At 51.7% G+C, this 14,297-nt stretch overlaps 1 protein-coding gene across 3 annotated transcripts; it reads right to left on the reverse strand.

Moving 5' to 3' along the window:
• Positions 1 to 3,318: 3,318 nt before the first annotated feature.
• On the reverse strand, positions 3,319 to 13,918 carry LOC122389650 (protein FAM102A-like). 3 transcript variants are annotated; one of them, XM_043381863.1, is made up of 8 exons: positions 13,870 to 13,918; positions 11,197 to 11,432; positions 9,717 to 9,837; positions 9,170 to 9,360; positions 6,369 to 6,502; positions 5,857 to 6,082; positions 4,859 to 5,049; positions 3,319 to 4,602 (listed from the first exon to the last, which is right to left on the reverse strand). In XM_043381863.1, exons 2-8 carry the CDS (start codon positions 11,340 to 11,342, stop codon positions 4,496 to 4,498), a joined length of 1,116 nt encoding a protein of 371 aa, XP_043237798.1. In that variant the 5' UTR covers positions 11,343 to 11,432; positions 13,870 to 13,918; the 3' UTR covers positions 3,319 to 4,495. The 3 variants fall into 3 exon arrangements, with proteins under 3 accessions (XP_043237798.1, XP_043237797.1, XP_043237799.1); XM_043381862.1 differs by having other exon boundaries at positions 13,844 to 13,913; XM_043381864.1 differs by having other exon boundaries at positions 9,717 to 9,786; positions 13,844 to 13,908.
• Positions 13,919 to 14,297: the final 379 nt, after the last annotated feature.

Below are 14,297 nucleotides of genomic sequence, written 5' to 3' on the forward strand. Positions count from 1 at the left end.
GCCCTGGTGACAGGCCGTCCTCTCGATGTATGTAGACGGCAAGAGGAGCGGACGGCCGGCTCGGTCGATCACGATGACGAGACAATACACGCAGATTAGCTGGACGCCGAGTGCCACAGAATTCGACTGTCACTTGTGGGGAAGGAAGAACGAGAAGGGTGATCAATGAACCGTCATAGCGTCCGGCATCGCCGTAAGCCGGACGATGCTTCAAAAACTCGCCTTCCTGGGGTTCAGACTTCAGAGCGCCACTGAGCCGTGTGACAGCCCGACATTGTGACGTGACAGCCCGTCACGGCGGAGGACCACGTGACAGCCCGGCTAGGCCGGTGCAGATTCTCGCCAGGCGAAGGGATCCCTCATCCCCGGCCGTACGCCGACTGCCGCCCACGAGCCCCGCTGGCTGTGGCTGACCAGCCAGCCACCTGAGCCGCCGGACAGCGCTGACCGTGGTAACCGATACGCCTAAATCCAGCTGTCCGAACCGGCTCAGAATTACATTCCGTCATTGACAATTGGCGGACATGGGATTACCTGCCGGGAGCTGTTGGATTGACTCGTGCTGCAGAATTATATCCTCGTAAGTTACCATAAAATGCGCCGGCTGCACTCATTATCACCTGAACCAAGGCCAGTAGCGGACTCCGGCGTAGCCCGACATGCCTCTCGGTTTGCCGAAGGTCCCGTCCCGCCCACTGGATCGCCCCGTGATAGCGATCCAGTCGTCCGGTGATGAGTTTGTGGTCGGCGGACGGACGATCAGTCGGCGCTGCAGACCGTCCGGCGCAGCGACCGACACCGCGTGGCGACCGTCCACAGACGATCCCGGCCATAAACCCCCTCTCAGCGGCCGTCAGAGCTGACACGGTCACCGCGGCCAGTAAAGTAATCCCGGCTGCAGCGGCCGGATGGCCCGGACCAGCGCGTAATCCAGCCGATAGATTCACCGCGAGTCATTAGACAGCCCGGCGGGGGACACGGTGAATTGTCTCCCCCACCGTCACGGACGTCAGTGCAGAGTTAGTCAGTGACACTCACAGTTCTCAGTGTCACGTTACGAGCCATCTCGAATGGGCGCATGGACTGGTTCGGACCCTTTTTATGTAATTCATAGGGCCTTGGACGGGACTGGGTCGGCCATTTTTGGTTGAAGCCGTAAATGAATCCAAAATCCTCTAATTCTCGTATTGGATGGACTTGGTGTTGAATCTACTAAATAAGGCATAATACATTCCCTTTTAGCCGTTCTTTTTACCTATCTGTGATTTTATCAAAATTCTGGATTAATTTAAAATGTGAATAATAACACTGTGACCCTTCAATGGGCTACGTTTTCCTCTAAATCATAAAAATCAATGATGGCGGGCTGGGCTGAGTCCGCCCCCGTTCACAAGCTCCAGAATCCCTTTACCGTGACGTCACCACGGCGCGGGTTGAATCTCCCTTCGCCCATAGGCATGCATGCAAATTTCATCATCTTTCGAGCGAGCTGGAGAAAAAAAAAACAAGGCTTATGTGTCATCAAAAGGTGTACCAATGTAACAATGAGTTCGCCTCATTAAGATAAATGGGGCTGAAACTAAAAAATAGGACTATATCGAGCCAAAATCAGCAATTCAAATGACCCCTTCATTTGAATGTGAAGGATTTCCTCTGATGACGTCACCACGGCGCCTTTATTTCCCTAGTGAACCAACCTGAGTAGTAAAGGAATCTTGGGGCTGAGTGGCTTCGTGGGGAGTGGGGACGTCCAATGGAGAACACTGGTTCACAGATGATGGGCAATAGGTATAACTACCCATTACCCATAAAAGGTCATTCCAACATACAATAATTCAACGTACCAGAAAATCCAACGATGTAGGGTTTCAGGCATAAACATAGGTGAGAACCACCTAACAACATAAATGGCTGTAAAGAGCAAGATTACAGAGTTTTTCGTTTGGTCTGATCCGGAATGCCAGGCAATCCAACAGGCAGTTATCTATCCTATTTAAGTGCCTGGGCTTTTTATTGAAGTGACATGCTTACTACAAACACTCGGGCACTGTTAATTTGTAAGATTAGAGCCTAAGTGGACTTTTATTACAGACGCTCGGCACGAAGCTTTGAAGATGGCTTATTGAAATCCCCATCGGTTCCTTTCGTCGACGTCACTATCTTAGCCCAAGTTACGGCCTGTAAGCTAGTCTTGGTTATGCTCGACCTTACTTTCTACTTCTTTCATCTGAGAAACACTGGATTATAATCCGCCATGACCCCCGCGCTACTATCATCTTGTGCAATATTTACTGCGTGGTAAAGCCAAAGCGGCGGGGACGCTTCGTGAAGACCTAACCCCACAGCGCCACAGGTTTACCACCTGCATATGAGGTATAGAAGCAGAGGTTCTGAAAACGATCACTAGATGACAGAGTAGGCTGCAAGCCATACTGGACAGCTTATACATTTCGAGCATATATAGGGGACTGTGTTGGTAAGAACATGCAAAATGCATGCTCAGTCGGTACATTGATCTCTTACTTGCCATTCAATAGCTGCCAAGAGATGTTGACCACGCCCACAGACCACAGTCAGTGATGAGCCAGACTATTAGATGTCCATGCAGACAATTATTAAACTTAGTTGTACAGTTGGAAACCACATAAGCTCACCACCAGACACCCTTATCCCGTCTGATTTCACTGTGTGTATTGTACTCTGGCTGTCACGTTTGGATGCGAGTTTGACTCATATCTGCCTCCCCACCCGGACATTCCAATTGTCCGCCCTCCCGGCCAGTGAGCCGCGGGATACGAACTGAGCCCGTCAGTCGGCATGGCACATTGACAGCGGCCCCGGCTGAACCTCATGTTTCTTTCAATGGGTCGACGTATCGGTGGCAGCCGTATGTATGCCACGTACCGCTCAGTCGCGGTCAGGACGGGTTGGCCAACCCATCCGTCTGGGAGGTCAAATATCCATACAGCTGGCAGCTGAGGGGTTGTGATTTACGAGTTACGACCATTCGAGGGTACAAGATAACTCACAAAGAGCGCCGACCTGGGCTACAGAAGGCTTTAGAGTCTAGATGCTGCTGCTTTATTGACATGATCTTGTATGGAATAGGAGAAAACTAGGAACAGGGATCACACACAGAGTTAATAAAATATTTAGATTGTGCAAACGTGTCCGATATTTGTTGACGAAGGAGACAAGTTTGAATACGAGTTGAGCGTAAGTTAGAACAAAAATGTTGATTTCATAACCTTCCCTTTTGCATGATGCATATCTGATTTATTCGTATCCCATCTCCATGGTAGATATTGCAAAACAGTGTTACCCAATCAAGGTTTATTTTGATGATTGTTTAGCAGCCAAGTGAATTGTAAAAATGAGTGATTGTAATCAGCAATGGATACGAATGACTTCGTAAAGCGAGAAACGTACATTTGGCACGAGAGTTTGACCAGCAAGGCAGCTAAAAAGTTACACAGGAATTGGAATCACGATTCATCAAGCGAGATAAAACGGCTATTAAAAGAGGAATGCAGCACATCACGCACATACACACAATACAGTCAGCATCCATAACGTCGAAAAGTGCGGACAATATCAACTCAGGCAAACACATTGGTGTAAAGGGCCAGCGAAGTCAGCGATAAAAATGCATAGACTGGGCGGCTGACTGGCGGCCGGAGTCGACTTCTGGTGCTCCGCCGTCTTGGCCCGACCGGGTCAGGTCAGGTCAGTGGCGACATCGGCACAGGACCGCGGCGGCCGACTCGACTAGAAAACGGCGTCCGCCCGCCCGACGGGGACTGGCCCTTCCTCCGACCCCTCCGAGCTTCTCAGACCTCCCCGGGGTGACGTCATACCACCGGGAGTGACGTCACACCGCCGAGGACTGCCTCAGAGGCTAGCCCGGAGAGTCAGACAGCAGACACGCCCGGTACTGGGTCCATATCGGACCGAACACAGGGCACAGCACTTACCCGGAACACATCGGACGTAAAACCCAACCTAGAGCGATGGAGCGGCCACCGCCGCCCAAACCAGGCGGTCCTCCCAGCAACCTGAACAGAGTATACGTAAACTTCCTCTCCAGCCTGAACAAGGTGGACACAATCTCCGGTCCAAGCTGGACAACATGGACATAACGCTCCATCCCACCTGAACACAACGCACGTCACCTCTCCCCACCCTGAACAGATCGGACAAAACCTACAAAACCGGCAGCCAATCGCCGCAGACGCGGCTGTGCGCGAGCGCTGGCGTCTCTGCTACACACTACCTTCTGCACAGATCCCAGTCAGTCACTCCCCCTACCCGAGCACAGCTGGAGTATGTCGCGCGCATACTGCGGCGGGCGGCCCCGCCCCTCCCCACCCCTCCCCGGCTAACCTCTACCGTCTCACAGGCTGTCATGGCGCCGGCGACACGTGTCCCACGTGCTGCCACGTGTCGGAAGTCGCGCGCGGACTAGAGCATACGGGCGCCGGCGGCGGGGCGGCGGCTACTTTTTGCTAATGACGACCGCCTGGTAACTGGCCGTGTTGCCGGCTGAACCGGAGGAGAAGGCGGTGCTGCCGTCCCGGCCGACGTACAGCTGAAGACCCGAGGCTGCGGGCGGAGACACGGGCAGATCGGTCAGAGGGGGCGGCGGGCGGACACAGGCAGACACACACGGACGGTCAGAGAGGGGCTGAGTCTGAGACAGACAGACAGGCGGTCAGAGGGGCGGCTCCCGGCGAGTGCGACATACAGATGGCGACACACGGGTGGTGACACTGGAATACATGCAAGAAATCAGCAGTAATTTACATACACGAGCACTATTCAAGCGCCATGACCCTTCTCCCTCTCTCCCTCCACTCACTCTCTGCCGATTCGTCCGGGTTATCGAAGTCGGCGTGTTGCAGCAGGTCGTTGATCACGTCCTCTGCGTCGACACGCGTCGCGTCGAACCGCGAGCCGGACGCGGAGTCCTTTTTGCGCTTCTCGCCGCCGCCGGCCGCCGCCCGCTCCATCGAGTTGTAGTCGGACAGACCCGAGCCGCTGCTCGCCGTTCTGCGAGGTGGGGTGGATAGGCGTCAGGGGAAGGTGCTTCACAGATAGGGGAGGTTAAGCGCGCAAGTGTGAGCGGTTGTTGAATTGAAATCCGTCTTTGAGGGACAGAAGACTGGCATTGTTTCCAAATGCAACGGGCAGCAGTAATATGCATACGATAAGCACATACCGATTATAAATACCAGACGGCTGGGTTACGTTTTGAGGTTCAGGTGTGGTCCCTAAAATTTGACACGGTCACCACTCTGAGTCGATTTAGTGCTCACCTGAGGACGTGTCCGGGGTCCGGACTGCCGTTAACCCTCACCTGAGGTGTCCGGACTGCCATTTACCCTCACCTGAGGTGTCCGGACTGCCATTAACTCTCACCTGAGGCGTCCGTAGCCCCACCTGGGCCCTGTTTCACCGGTGATAGCAGCACGCTACTATCAAATTGCGCGAGCCGACGTAATGTGATGAGGTCACACTAATGACGTTTCGTGTAATCCGTGAGCTGCGTTTGGAACAGAGTTGCTGTCTCGTTGAATGCGTTTGATACATTTGATTCATGTTTGATCGCGCGGCCGTGAAGATGTTAACAGCAATATTTGATGACATCACACAGATTGACGACGTCATGGTTTGTTGATGTTTCCATGGAAACCCAATTTGACACGTGTAATAGCAGCGTGCTGCTATCACCGGTGAAACAGGGCCCTAGGGTGTCCGGACTGCATTTAACGCTCACCTGAGGTGTCTGGACTGCCGTTCTGAGGTGTACGGACATTAACCCTCACCTAAGATGTACAAACTGCGTTTAACCCTCACCTGAGGTGCCCCGACTCTGAGCTGCTGCTGTGCCGGCTGTGCGTCGGCTGCGAGGGCTCCGAGTGGCCCTGCGACTGCAGACTGCCGTAGCCCGCCGACTGGCTACTCGAGTTCCGCGAGTGGCCCTGCGGCTCAGATGGGTCCTCGGAGCCAGCCGGCGGCGGCAGGCCGTGCTCACAGGGCTCGGAGGAGCTGGCCGCCGCCGCGCCGCCGCCCACACAGTCGCCTGGGCAGGGGAGAAGGGGTTAGATTACCGGTTCGAGTCACAGGCTCCGTGTCAAGATGTTTTGATACCTCAACTGGTCTATGTGATAATACCAAGCATGGGATGATATCCAGACACAATATCATAAGTCTATATAGTTTATAAGCGTGAGGAGGTTTAATCTTGCCACGAATATACGCCCGAGCTGAGTTGAATATTGCAAAAAAAAACTACCTGTCGAGAATGTACGCTATATACAGTTAAACAAATTAGTGGATCATTTATGAAGTTCAAACTAGGTATTCACCCCTGACGCGCGTCAGATCCTTGAGCTGCAGTCCGCCGGTGCCGGGGAGGGCCGTCTGGACGGCTGCCATCGGTGGTCCACCGCCGGGCGGGTCCGTGGACTCGGCAGCGTGGCCGGCAGAGCGGGGCACCGGCCTGGACGGACAGGGAGGGAGCGGAGTCAGAGATGGAGTCAGACGGGGGACGAAGTCAAACGGGCAGAGTCAGACGGGGGACGGAGTCCGACGGGCAGTCAGGGCATAGAGTTAGGCAAGCTGATTAAGGACACATAGTCAGATAGGCAGTCAGAAAGAAGAGACAGAGTCAGAGAGGCGGAGTCAGAGGCAAAGTCAGACAGGACAGGCTGGGCCAAGCATATGGGATTAGCTACACAGTAGGGTGTGTCACTATAAACAGATCAAGCGCTTCCGCTAATTTTCCTTGTCCCTGTGTCTATGGAAGCCCATTGGTGCAGTTCTTTTTTCCATGCATCGAAAATTCGATCGGCGCCAGCTGAAAGAAGTTCGGGATTTATCGTGGCGCCCGGCGTTGCAGTCTCCATGTTTGGCGTAATGCGTTTGATGACACTAACACCAGCCGCGCGCGTCTTCGCCTGTTAGCGTCGACAGACGCTGTCAATACGGATGTAAGCAATCCAAACGAGGCACTATCCTCTATTTAGACAACGGTTACACAGAAAAGATGCATCTTTGCCATTCAATAGCAAACTGAATTCAACTCAATTAGCATTTGCCTACCTTGCATGGTTCAGGGGACCGATTTTCTTGCAGGCCTCCTTTGCGGAGATGTTGCCCGTCCGCACGGCTCTGGTGAGCTGATACGGCAGGAGTTGGTCGCTGCTGAGGTCGGCGATGATGTGTCCGGCAGATCCAGCTCTGGGTCGCTCACCGGTCGGAACTTCACGGGAGAAAGACGGTGCACGGAGCCGCCGGCTGCCTTGCCCAACGGCCCCGGCATATTCCACCAGATCTGCCCGTATTGACAGCCGCGCCATCGCAGCCTATTAGCTAGAGTGGCAACGTTTATCAGCTCATTGGCTTGATCAATGGCCTTACCCGAAATTGGCGTAAAGTTGGAGAGATATTCGCTTCCTGGTTCTGCTACATTATACCCACATGTTCCTCAGTTGCCCTGTAGCCGCTTCGGCCCGTGCTAGTTTGATCATGCCTTCCACCAAAGTACATGGCCTTGAGCTCAGCGTCGCTGTGTTGTTGGTCCCGCGCGGCCACTGTACTTTGTCTCATCCGGCATCTTTCTCTCCATACTTTTTCGGGTCGACCAGCAATTCTGTTTTGCCGCTCGCTACACGACCGATATCCATCTGAAAACCGTTGATGACGGTTGGATAAACACGGTTGGATAAACCATACCGTCAGTCAGCTGCCAGTGCAGTGTTTGTCATATCATCATCGTTTGAGTCTTTGATGCATTCCTTCATCTCAAAATCACTTGTGACGTCTTCATTGCTGTCGTTGGTGTCGGTCGTTGCCGATGAGTCTACCTGGCCTGTCTCGTCGATATTGACGCCGTTGGAATAGGTACGGAGGTGGGAAGGACCAGCTTGACCCACGTCGCCCCTCCCCTCGTTCCGCTCCCGTCGCATTCTAAGGCTCGCAGTCTTACGTCGTTTCCTCGTCTCCTCGTAGTCCACACCACCCAGTCTCATTCCGAACTCCTCTCTGGTCTCGAAGGAATGCTATTTCCGCTGGCGGTACCCGGTTTGAAAGTGGACAGGTACAGCTTCGCCGATCTTTACAGCGGCAGCGGGCGATGTCAAAAAGCTTACGAAACAGACTCGCTTCAGAAAGACTTTGTTTCGTTTGTCCCTCCCGCATTCTTTTGGGCACCTTGTTCGATCGGCGAAATATTTCGTATACTTGCTTTACCTTCCGAACCACATTGTGCATTTGTATCGTTGGTATGCCCTCACTCGACCACATTGCAACCACCGCTTCCGCTGCTTCACGTAAACATGCAGTGACTGTCCGCTCACTTTTTCTATCCCCTGCCCAAGAGTCTCACATAGTTCACTACATCTCTGTTTGTAGGCAGCTGATTTACCGGCAGCACACTGGGAGACCCGATAGCAAAATGTTTCGCCTTGCTTCGCAACGGCATCACTGCGGCACGGATAGTCCGATTCGATTGCGCCACACGCACTTCTGCTCACGCCGCAGCTGAAACCAGACTGACCCACGTTCTTCGCAAGCTCGTGGGCCTCGGGGAGACAGCACATGGCTCGAAAGCCGGCACATTGTGTTGCCGACGGAGGGGTGATACCCGAGACCCCGCTCACGTTGCCCTCTGTCCATCCGTGCTCTCGTTCTCCCTGCCCCACTCGTGATAGTCTTGCCAAGGCTGCAGCGTGATCCTATTATATGGATCATCTGTGGGTCCCTGAATGGCCTCAACACATTAATATAACAGTATGTTTCGTCCGACGTCCATTTAAACAAGAAATAGCAATCGAATTTTAACCGTCAAACGGTGTTGGCCGCTACAGGCCGACGGCGAGTCATGTGGCTGAATTGATTGGGCCCGCGCCGCCTGAATTTTCGGTGCAGCGAAAAAAGAACTGTGCCAATGGGCTTCAATGAACCCAGGGACAAGGAATATCCGCGGAAGCGCTTGATCTGAGACAAAAATATTAGATATGACACACCCTAACACAGGGTTAGGCCGAGCCACAACTCAGAGACAGGGACACTGGTCTAACAGGCATTGCACGGTATCAGACGGGCATCACCAAAGAACTCGCATCCATCACCTCCCACTACCTCTCCGGCACATCCTGCTACTCACGCGCGGAAGCAGGGGTCTCCGCTGAGCAGCGTGGTGGACAGCACCACCTTGAGCATGCTGTTGTCCTGGCGGTGTCGCAGGTCATGCTCCTCGAGCAGGTACCGGCGACACTGGCCGCCGCCCCCGGCGAACTCTGCCAGGTTGATGGTGGCGAACCCCAGCTTCTGGTACGACCGGCCGCCCTTCGTCTCCTGTCAGGGCAGGTAGAGGTGGTTAGTTCAGAAACACGATGTCAAAGCAGGAGTTACGGTGGTGTATGCATCGTGAGGGTGCAAGGCCAGTACCTACCGATCGTCAGGCAATGAAGACATCAGCGACAGCTGACGATTTTGACAAAGTAAAACACTACGGAGTAACTAGGTACTGCTCAATGCGGGGCATACAACTGGTTTGGTGGTTCGATTGCTAAGCATTAGGTAAACGTCAATTAAAATCATGTGTCACCCTCGATGCCCTAATTTCACAAAGCATTCACTTGTCACATGTAAAGCAATGACAGCACAACACGCCTCTCCCTGCTACACCCGCCAGGACCTGTGGGTCTCACCTTCCTGACAGAGATGCGGCACAGGCACGGGTCCAGCACACCGGTGGTACACGGCGCCGTCATTTTGGCGCTGAAAGACATCCGCGCGTTCCAGGTCACCGTGTGGTCCCGCACCTCCTCCCTGTGGGGTCAGGGCAGGTCGGGTCAGGTCATGGGCGAAACATTGTTAAAGTGTCAGGGGTGTTTCATGTATAAATGTCCGATGGTGCTGTAAATTGCGTAATGCGTAATAAGCTAATTAACTATATAAACTAAAAAAGGAGGATAAGAAAAAATGAAATATTCCTTTGAATGGCCTTCTTTGCTATAAATGTGATAGCAACATATCCTGATGGATGGTTTATTGGTGTAAGGGTGCGGATTCGGAGTTGGAGTTGGTCGGTGTCGACAGTTTTGGCCCGAGTCCGAGTAGGAGTCGCCGATTCACCGAAATTGTACCGACTCAACTCTGGGGTCGGAATCGACATTACTTGGCTCATGCTCTTAGCTTGTTAGTGGAAGTATAGCAAGCCCATTTTCGGCGGGTCGTGTTAAACGGCGCACATCAGTTTTTCATATAAATTTAGCTCGAATGATTGAATGGACGGATAGACAGCCGGAGCCCACACTAAGGAGAGCTTGTTGAGCAGGCCCCGACCACTGCCGACCGATCGCGCCATTCCGGGTAACGGGAAAATTTAGATGTCATGTGCCCTTCAAAGCCGGACACGGCCTGTCTCACTCAACTGACTTCAACTGGCTGCGGCTGCTCCCACCAACCACAGACCATCCCTGTCAGGAGTCTCAAATACCGAGCGCCGGAGCGACTCGAGCCCGGGCTCTCATTACAGGGAGTCCAACGCTATACTAACTGAACTACGGGACATGCTTTTTAAAATTTTGGCGGAATGGGTGAATGAGTGGCTATGGGCGCAGCAGCTACGATAAAAACGCAGCAGTTCTATGAGGACGAGTCTGATCAAGGCTGGATATTCTCTAGGTTGTGGTGCTTATAGAGATCAGACCAATAACGGTCCACACTGAGTGTTAGGCCCTCAAAGGCCGCTGTGAGCTACTACTCGACCATCAGGCAACTTTGCACGGGAAAGGAGCAGTTTGAGAGAGTAGGTATTATAGTATTATTAGAGTAATGTTAGGCCTTTTAGAGTACACTCCAGGTATTATAGTATTATTGGAGTCTTGCCATAGTCCAAGCTTGATGAAAAATGCTTGGAGTTAGAATCAATTTTGTCAAGCCAGAGTCAGGAATTGAGTGGTCACTGAAAGTCCAGCAGCTCTGCATCCCCAGTGTGGTGCTGTGGCAAGTTTGTTATGAACCTGACAGGTTGCTATTCTCAGGCTAGATCTGAGTCTTCAGGAACAGGACAGGGGGTCGTAAGAATTCCGAAAATGGTCTGGAGTTGGACTGCAGGTTTAATGTTTACTCAACATCTCAGCTCAGCGTCATCTACCACCTGACACATCAACATGTGGGCCTCACCTGGATGAAAACTCCTCGAACCGGCCGCCCTCCAGCAGGTGCACCTTGCAGAAGAGCACGGCGCTGACAAACGGCACCGCTGTCAGCTCCTCCACCACCAAATCCACTTGGAACTTGTACTTTTTCTTCTTGGTAATTATGTTCATGATTATAACACTTCTGTTCTGCTGCAAGACAATGTCCACAGCCACGTAACTCAATTATAAATTACAAATGACATCAGACTATCAAAACATCTGTAAAAAAGGGGGAAGTATCAGTAGATAGTCATGTATTTTATGCAAACACCATGATACTTTTACAACACAGCCCCATTGCATCTCCAGTACATCATCTTTTAAAATGATGCATTGGCACAGGCACAGTGAGCAGATCAGCCTAGCATTGCATAAAAACTGCACTGCTCACTGCAAAGCCAGACTGCAGAATTTGCACTGCATTGCAACACCGGCATACACCACTACACAGCAGAAAATGGCCGGGTGCCAGTATGAGTACCCCAAGCCCAATCAGGCATTCAGGAGTCAGAACTAAGGCATGCATGCTTTAGTGGCAAGAGCTGTGAATGACAAATGTACTTCCTCCATCCCCATGATCCTTGCATCCTCTCTCAACCAGTTCCAATTGAGGCCCACTTTGATGGCCAGTGACTAGTGAAAGCTGAAACCAAACATAAAGGTACCTACTCCATACAATATAAACATCCACAACTCACAAGTCCTTTAATTTAGGAACTTGATGACATCAGATCGGGACCCTTCACCCTACACTTACCAGTACAGTAAGCCAGCGGAACCTAAGGTAAGGACAGGATGTCATTGCAACTTCAACTGCCATGACCTGCAGTTTGCTCTGATCTGGCACAACAATCAGTCTCACAATTAGTTAATTTTGATTTGGAAAAATTTGCAGTCAGAATGCATAATTTTACATCACCTTACCTTACCTTACGGTGTTCGGGCATAATAAAGGCCAACTCGGCCTGGAGGTCCCGTTCTAACCGAGCTCCTGTCCCTTTTGCCATTTGTTAATCCGTGTCTGGTATATGATACCAGTTATGGCCCCAGTGGGCATCGAGTCTCGCCTTGAACGAGTCCACGGTGGGGGCACTGACCACTTGAGCAGGTAGGCCGTTCCAGTCGTTCACGGCCCTGACTGCGAATGCAGCTCTCCTCAGTCTGCTGACCGCCTCTGGCTTGCGGAGCTTGTGTGGGTGACCTCGTGTAACGGCACCCGTGGCGGGGCAGAAGAGATCCATGACTTCAACATCAACCCCTCCATGGAACATCTGGTAGGTGAATATCATGTCGCCCCGTTTGCGTCGGTAGTACAGCGATGGAAGTTTCAGAGCCCTGAGCCTCTCTTGGTAGGGCAGGTGGCGAAGGTTGGCCACCATGCGCGTAGCTCTGCGCTGTACCCTCTCCACCAGCTTCTGGTCCGCCCTGTTGAAAGGGCCCCACACGAGGTTGCCGTACTCGAGGTGCGGGCGCACCAGGGACTTGTAAAGCAGCGGCAGCGTGCACTCGTTTATCAGCACGAATGAGCGACGAATCACAGCGAGAATCTGGTTGGCCTTGGCTACGGCTGCTGAAGCATGTTGTCTGAACTTCAGCTCGTCATCGACTTGCACGCCCAGATCCTTCTCCACCCGCACGACGCTCATCTCAGAGTCTCTCATCACATACTGCTTTGCTGGGTTGTTTCGTCCGAGGTGCATGACCTTACACTTCGCCTCATTGAAGGGGAGTTGCCAGGCGTCCGCCCAGTTGACCAGAGCCTTGAGGTCAGACTGGAGGCTAGACGCAGCGAGAGTAGAGGCTACCGTGGAGTACAGCTTCGTGTCGTCCGCGAACATCGTCAACGAGGAACCAACAACCTCAGGCATGTCATTAATGAAAATCAAGAACAGTAGTGGACCCAGGACCGAGCCTTGGGGTACCCCGCTGACCACCTCCGACCAGTCAGATGACTGACCATTAATCACTACCTGCTGTCTCCTGGCTCTCAGGAAAGCCCCGATCCATGTGATCAGCTTGCCGCTCACCCCAAACAAAACAATATTTATCAAAATAATAAAGCAAACACTTACTATCCAATGATTAGCACTATCAAAGCAATAAATACCAGGTGGCGTTTGTTGCCGTTACAAGAAATTACACACAGACTAGCTCTCGGCTGACATCATACCTACCTACCATAGCGATAGTGTGAAACTTGCGGGAGTTAAAAAAAAGTATTTATGTCCAAAACAATATATTTATTTGAGTGATTTCCTCAGAAAAGGTGCACTTTTCACAGTTAACACATTGACCAAGGAGTAGGACAGTGGGGTTACCAACACCCAACACATTATTGTGTTACGGCTATGCTACTGTTAGTGACAACAGCCTGAGCACTATTCAGGCCAACCATGTCACAGTTCTCTTATAAAATCAAATGAAATGTTTTAACTGATTGTGGAATGACGAGTTGGAAACAAAAAAGAAACTGACTTTGGACGGTTGGAGTCGTTGTAGTAGAGAGAGTAGACTGGGGTCGGAATTGGAAAAAGGACGGGCAACATACAAATTTAAATTTGAAACTTGGGTTTAACACAAAAGATGTGGAGATAAAAATCAGCAAGAACCACCCAACCCTGATGCATTACCACTAAACGCTTATAAACGCTCTTACGCTGACGCCCAATCGTTGCACTACGCTACGCTTTGTTTACGAGTGAAATGTTCGTTAGCCAGAAAGTGGCGCACTAAAGCAAACAAATGTCTCAAAATAAGCCACTAAAACACAGCAAGAAATAACATCAAAAGAAACAACTTGTTCTCACAGAGACTGCAAGTTGGGAGCTGCAAAGGTTATGAATTCGTTCGTGCTTTGTGATATAAAGAATGAAGACTAAAGCATTGAAAGAATAAAGTACAGGGGTCATGAGGTGATTTCGACCTAAGATCAATTTGTAATGGACCTGTGAATTGGTCATCACCGTCACGTAACTAGGCTTAGAAGCTTAGAAGTTTGCCTATAGGACTTGCTAAACACTATTGCCATTTTATATCAAGGGTGGCGCCACCGTGGGGGCAGTGGGGGCAGACTGCCTCCACTGG

This window comes from Amphibalanus amphitrite, unplaced genomic scaffold (genome assembly GCF_019059575.1).
Source record: "Amphibalanus amphitrite isolate SeventyFive unplaced genomic scaffold, NRLGWU_Aamphi_draft 000366F_arrow, whole genome shotgun sequence".
NCBI classification, from domain to species: Eukaryota; Metazoa; Arthropoda; class Thecostraca; order Balanomorpha; family Balanidae; genus Amphibalanus; species Amphibalanus amphitrite.

Excerpts from the sequence above, each read along its gene's own strand:
- LOC122389650 (XM_043381863.1), bottom strand. The coding sequence starts at position 11,342 with ATGAACATAATTACCAAGAAGAAAAAGTACAAGTTCCAAGTGGATTTG. Across the intron at positions 9,361-9,716 it reads GCCGCATCTCTGTCAGGAAG|GAGACGAAGGGCGGCCGGTC; the intron begins GTGAGACCCACA and ends CTGCCCTGACAG. Across the intron at positions 4,603-4,858 it reads CCCGGACGAATCGGCAGAGA|CCTCGGGTCTTCAGCTGTAC; the intron begins GTGAGTGGAGGG and ends CTCCGCCCGCAG.